Source organism: Notolepis coatsorum (genome assembly GCF_963971535.1).
Source record: "Notolepis coatsorum genome assembly, chromosome: 3".
Lineage (NCBI taxonomy): Eukaryota > Metazoa > Chordata > Actinopteri > Aulopiformes > Paralepididae > Notolepis > Notolepis coatsorum.
In genome coordinates this window covers 190,761,539-190,767,538 of record NC_140167.1, presented here as the reverse complement: position 1 = coordinate 190,767,538, position 6,000 = coordinate 190,761,539, and the positions used below count along the sequence as shown (strand labels likewise).

The 6,000-nt window shown below is 40.7% G+C and overlaps 1 protein-coding gene across 1 annotated transcript in view; it reads right to left on the bottom strand.

Annotated features, from left to right (window-relative positions):
• Positions 1-2,323: 2,323 nt before the first annotated feature.
• The window catches only part of impg2a (interphotoreceptor matrix proteoglycan 2a), a gene marked incomplete at its 5' end in the record, with an annotated part of 47,456 nt that continues 43,779 nt past the window's right edge, over positions 2,324-6,000 (bottom strand). Inside the window, 3 exons of the mRNA XM_084311483.1 lie at positions 2,324-2,448; positions 2,853-2,924; positions 5,388-5,467. Coding sequence (XP_084167609.1) covers positions 2,888-2,924; positions 5,388-5,467 — 117 coding nt within the window. The 3' untranslated portion in view covers positions 2,324-2,448; positions 2,853-2,887. The remainder of the gene's footprint in view (positions 2,449-2,852; positions 2,925-5,387; positions 5,468-6,000) is intronic.

The following is a 6,000-nucleotide window of genomic DNA, read 5'->3' as shown; positions in this document are numbered from 1 at the left end:
CACCCCAACTAAATCAATTAAATCAACTTTCTTTAATGAATATAACTCAGTTTCTTTTAATACTATAATACTAGTGTAGCCTAATCTTTATCTGCAACTGTGAAGAAAAACCCAATTGGTTTAAACAGAATGAATAGAAAAATAGTGTGTGTGTGTGTGTGTTGACGCAGGCTGATTACTGGCGTCACTCTTTTAGAACTACCTTGTTCATAATCCCTGCTAAAGCTAATCTGCTTTTTGGATTAGCTGAGAGAGTGGCTAAACACCTCCTGGCAGTATGGGAATAGGCGTATCGATAGCTCAAGAGTGATAGTAACGGTCCATTTCCGACCATCCCAGAGGGTGATCAGAGCGGCGGGCCCTATTCCTGACGACGACATGAGCTTGCACTCTGTAGAAAACAAATATTTTATTTATTTAATCTTTGTCATCTGATACTTAACTTTGTACAGAACAATCATTGACATAGCTGCATAGTGGTGTGACACTGTTATCATATTAAAACAGTGCTTCAGTAAAAAATAACATTTAATTAAGAGGAAGAAAAGAAGAAAAAAATAAATACATCTTTATACATTGAAACAAACACACAGCATTTACAATCTACAATGTAGTCGGTGACGATACCTTCAACAGTAGTGTATTTACATGACAGAGCGCTCCTGTATGCAACTGGCTTATTGGTCCATGGATGGATGATGTTGTGAAGTTGACAAAAACGGTATGGGAAAAGAATGCATGTAAACAAAAACCAAAAAGTTTTTGAATACACGGATCGCAGAAGGCATGACGTCGCGAACGTAGGAAGAGCCTGTTTCACCAGAGCAGCCGGCGTCTTCCCCGCTTCTGTACCGCGGGGAGAGAGAGAGAGAGGAGATGAAGGAGGAGACGCGTGGAATGTAAACAAGCGTCTGCCACGTGCGGCTACCGCTCTGGTCCTTGACTTCCTGACATACAGACACCCCCCCTCCCCCTGCTAGCCCATCACGATGGTTCACCTACAGAGCCATAATGAGGTGCAGCTGTGGAGGGCCCACTTCTGAAGATGAGCATAACAAGCCCACAAGAGGAATGCATGCAGAACACCAAAACTAAATGTTAGGAATCATCCTGTTAAAAACAATCCCGTTCAGAAGGAGAACGGTGGGCCACATCAAGTCGTTAGGGGAGCGATTGAGTTGGTGGTGACTTTATATTTTGATTTATTTAACAAAGATGCCGCTTTTGAAGTCACTTATCCAACGAGCACATGTTTACCAACTTAGATTCTCCGGTCTTCCTTCTCTTTTAGATGTTTTCAATTGAATTACATTATGAAAACCGACCACTTCCCGATCCAATCCCTGCGCTGCCTCCCTTAAAAGATTTTTCCATTCTAAATGTGGTTTCACTTATACTGTATCTGGGTCCCTGGGCTTGTGCTGCGCTCTTTTTTTTTTTTGCACGATCATCACTGCCTCGTAATACTTTTGCGAACAGACTCCAAAGGCTTTGATCATCTTTCAGTCTCCTGACAGCTAAATGTTGCTTCTGAAAATTATACTACATACAGTACATTTGGCCAGACAATATAATATACTTTTGATTGATCGTGTTTGTGTCAGTTGTTGCTTTTGTCCAAAATTGGTCTTCATATAGTTAGCATTTGTGTCGGTTTTGATTTTGTCTTCATATAGTTAGCGGTCCATTTTTCCCCCTCAAAATGTGTCTAGCATGAGTACAACCTCTGGATTAGCTGGGTTTACTTTTGAAACTGTAGTTCTGACAAAAGAGAAACTCGCAGCACCATAGACACTACAATCAGTAGCAGCTCCTCTTAACGTCCACAAACATACAGCAGGGTGTAAAGGCCTGCATGGAGACTGACTGCCCAAGACGAGGCCTGGTCCAGGAAGATTCTATAGAGCACGTTTGACCGGTGGACACGACGCAAGAAGAGATAACAGTTCAAATCACATCTGAACTATTCCCATATCCCAACAGAAATCTATTCAAAAACAAAACAGACCCTTTAGGAATAAACAGATATGACATTATGCCACCTAGCAAATCAATGTCCTAAGAGAGACCACTGTGATTCATCGGTCAACGTTTTCAAGTATCGGACAGGATGGCGTCAGCATTTTCCTCTCCCCAAAAGGGGGACACCTCCAGCCAATCAGCAACAGATATGCCCCTTGTCGTCACACTCGTTTTAATGCAGCTCAGCAAATTGAGGGAAAAGGCACTGAGGAAGGAGGATGAACGGAATAGGATGAGACCGGGGAGTCATTCCTGTTGTCGGCTGTGACAAGAAGAAGATCCGGGGTAATCACTTAGGTGGAGAAACAGATGGCCCTCACTGATTGACCGTGCATCTTCCACAGTGTAGTCCACACCCTGTCTGCCATGGGTAGCAAGTGAAGTCTCCGCAGGAAGCTTCTGTTGTTTGTTAACAAAGGCATGTTTCTGTACAGATAGACAGATGTGTCAGAGGTTAGAGGCCCAGCTTCCCAAGGGTATCTAAAGAACTGAAGCACTAAGAACATCTGGACTCAGAATGGGCCCAAATTAATACAGTACGAGAGTTAAAGAGGGTTTTTGGAAACTGGTCTTACAACATGTATGTCTGACAAAACACACACACACACACACACACACACACACACACACACACACACACACACACACACACACACACACACACACACACACACACACACACACACACACACACACACACACACACACACACACACACACACACAGGGTGGATGGAAGGATGGACACACAGGGTGGATGGAAGGATGGACAGACTAAATGATGGACACACATGCACTCACACAAACACAGTTTGTCAGCTAGTGTATTACCTTGTTCACAGTATACAGCTCAGACACCTCCAAGTCTACGTAGTAGTACTCTCTATTCGGGTATCCAGGACACTGTAACACATACATGTACTCACATTAGTAACTATAATGTATACACCTATTAGACTTTCAGGCATCTTCGGCCTGTCATTAAAGGTCCCTTTCACTGAAAAACGTGTTTTTTTCTACAGTTCATGACTTTGACTATACAGTTTGTTATTTGTGCAGATATTCTGTAAACAAGACAAAAGTCTTTCTCTGGTCTGCATCCCCTTAACAATTGTGTGTATTGAGCCGTACTGTATTGTACCCATTCTGCAATCTGTTAAATAAAGTTTTCATTCATTCATTCATTCAATGTTATAGTCATGGCAAAGCCAGCACTCTGCGAACAAGTGTGGCAAGCGAACAAACACTCACTCATCTTTTCTAAATATTCAGCAAATGCCAATCAAATCTCTTAGCTACAAAGCTAACGTTAGATAGCCGATGCTGAGCTAAACGTGTTTGCTAACCGTGCTAAAAACACGTGTGGATGGGATATTTAACAAGCAAACTCTTAGCAACCCAATACCTCCCTCTCATAAACACAAGCACACTCCAATACCCACAACATATTGCCTGACCGTTACACTAATACAACTTGTTCTTGATCTAGTCCTAACCATTGTTTCGTGTTCTTGCCTGATAATCGGACTGAATTGCATTCTGTTTCACTTTATTACCGGTATATAAGTAGGTAGGATCTATATTACCGGTATGTAAGTAGGTAGGATCTATATTACCGGTATATAAGTAGGTAGGATCTATATTACCGGTATATAAGTAGGTAGGATCTATATTACCGGTATATAAGTAGGTAGGATCTATATTACCGGTATATAAGTAGGTAGGATCTATATTACCGGTATATAAGTAGGTAGGATCTATATTACCGGTATATAAGTAGGTAGGATCTATATTACCGGTATATAAGTAGGTAGGATCTATATTACCGGTATATAAGTAGGTAGGATCTATATTGCCGGTATATAAGTAGGTAGGATCTATATTACCGGTATATAAGTAGGTAGGATCTATATTACCGGTATATAAGTAGGTAGGATCTATATTACCGGTATATAAGTAGGTAGGATCTATATTACCGGTATATAAGTAGGTAGGATCTATATTACCGGTATATAAGTAGGTAGGATCTATATTACCGGTATATAAGTAGGTAGGATCTATATTACCGGTATATAAGTAGGTAGGATCTATATTACCGGTATGTAAGTAGGTAGGATCTATATTACCGGTATGTAAGTAGGTAGGATCTATATTACCGGTATGTAAGTAGGTAGGATCTATATTGCCGGTATATAAGTAGGTAGGATCTATATTACCGGTATATAAGTAGGTAGGATCTATATTGCCGGTATATAAGTAGGATCTATATTGCCGGTATATAAGTAGGTAGGATCTATATTGCCGGTATATAAGTAGGTAGGATCTATATTGCCGGTATATAAGTAGGTAGGATCTATATTGCCGGTATATAAGTAGGTAGGATCTATATTGCCGGTATATAAGTAGGTAGGATCTATATTGCCGGTATATAAGTAGGTAGGATCTATATTGCCGGTATATAAGTAGGTAGGATCTAGCAATTGGTGATACAGCGTTTGGATCCGCGCAAGAAAATTATCTGCCTCCGGGGTGACAGAATTCCTCCTATTTCAAGGATTTTCTAATTTAAAAAAAATAAATGCCCAATCTTATCTTGAAACAAGAAATCTGCCATTTTTCCAAGAGATCTTTGAGGCAGTTTAGTTGTATTGGACAATCTCATCCCATTGGCAGATTTAGTCTTTAATAAGATTTTAAGACTCAATACAATATTTCATTACTTGTTAAAATTTTATTTATTTTTGCAGTGTGATACAGTCACTGGATAGGCAAAAATAAGCATGTGCTTCAGCCTATTCCTTTTTTTCAGTCGTGGATTTTGGATTTTGTGTGTGAGCTTGCCTTATTATGTACATTTGTGATTTTCTATATATATATATATATTTTTTTTTTTTTTTGCAAGTCCACACATGTGTTTTTGATTTGTCTGTAAATAAGACCGTAAAATAAAAACTTCATTCATTAATTCAGATGCAGCAAGTGCCAGGCCGTGGAAAGACAGTGCTTGTTGACGTGTTGTTTTTATTTTCTGTTTATTCTATACTTTTCTTTGTTCTTAGCTATGTGAAGCACTTTGGTTGACAAGTGTCATGTCTAAATGTGCTATATAAATAAATTTGATTGATTGAGTAAGAGTAGTTTCTGTCTCTCCTCATCGTCAGCATCAGGCCCGCTGTTGGTTTGGAAAAGAGGCATCTGACCTCTGACCTCTTGCCTAGAAGCACTAGCCTCTTGTCTCCCCTAACCTCTAACTCCGTAAACCTCTTTCCATTCAGTCTCTCAACCCTCCTTATCTTTGTTTGGGTTCATAGTCGTATCTTACTCCAGTTCAAATCTGGAGAGATAAAACACAAGAGAGACACTCACGTTTGATGCTGCCGCACAAAGTCTGCGAACTGCCGGTCCTTGGCGTACAGCTCGATGATGCGTATCCTGTCTTGGATTTCCTGCAGAAGCACACGATGTTAGCGGGGAGAGAGAGAGAGAGCGTTCTGAGAGAGTGTCACTGATACACTTCGACTGGGCAGGAAGAAGTCCATTCAAACCCAGACATTACACTTAGTGCAAAGGAAAATACAGGATGCTTTGTTAGTATACTGTAGAATAAAGGCGTTGCTATTGTGGAATGGTGATGCAGTCATGATATCCCTCACACATCATCAGTGTTGTAGGACTCGAGTCCTGGACTTGACTTGACTTGGACGCTGATGACTCGGACGTGGACTTGGACTCGAGCATTGACTGCATTCTGAAACTGGCGCTGCTGTGATGGCTGCCTTTCTGATCGCTCCGACGAGACTGTGCTTTATTTTGTTAATTTTTATAGTATTAGGAGTTTTATTTGCACCAACTGTTGGTGCATTATATGTGTATGACCGTCAGTCAATCATTGACATTGGATTAAGAAAAACTTACCGTTTGGATTGCTCTCTGGATCGGATCGCTGAACAGCAGAAATGGCCCGACGAGATCCTTTGTT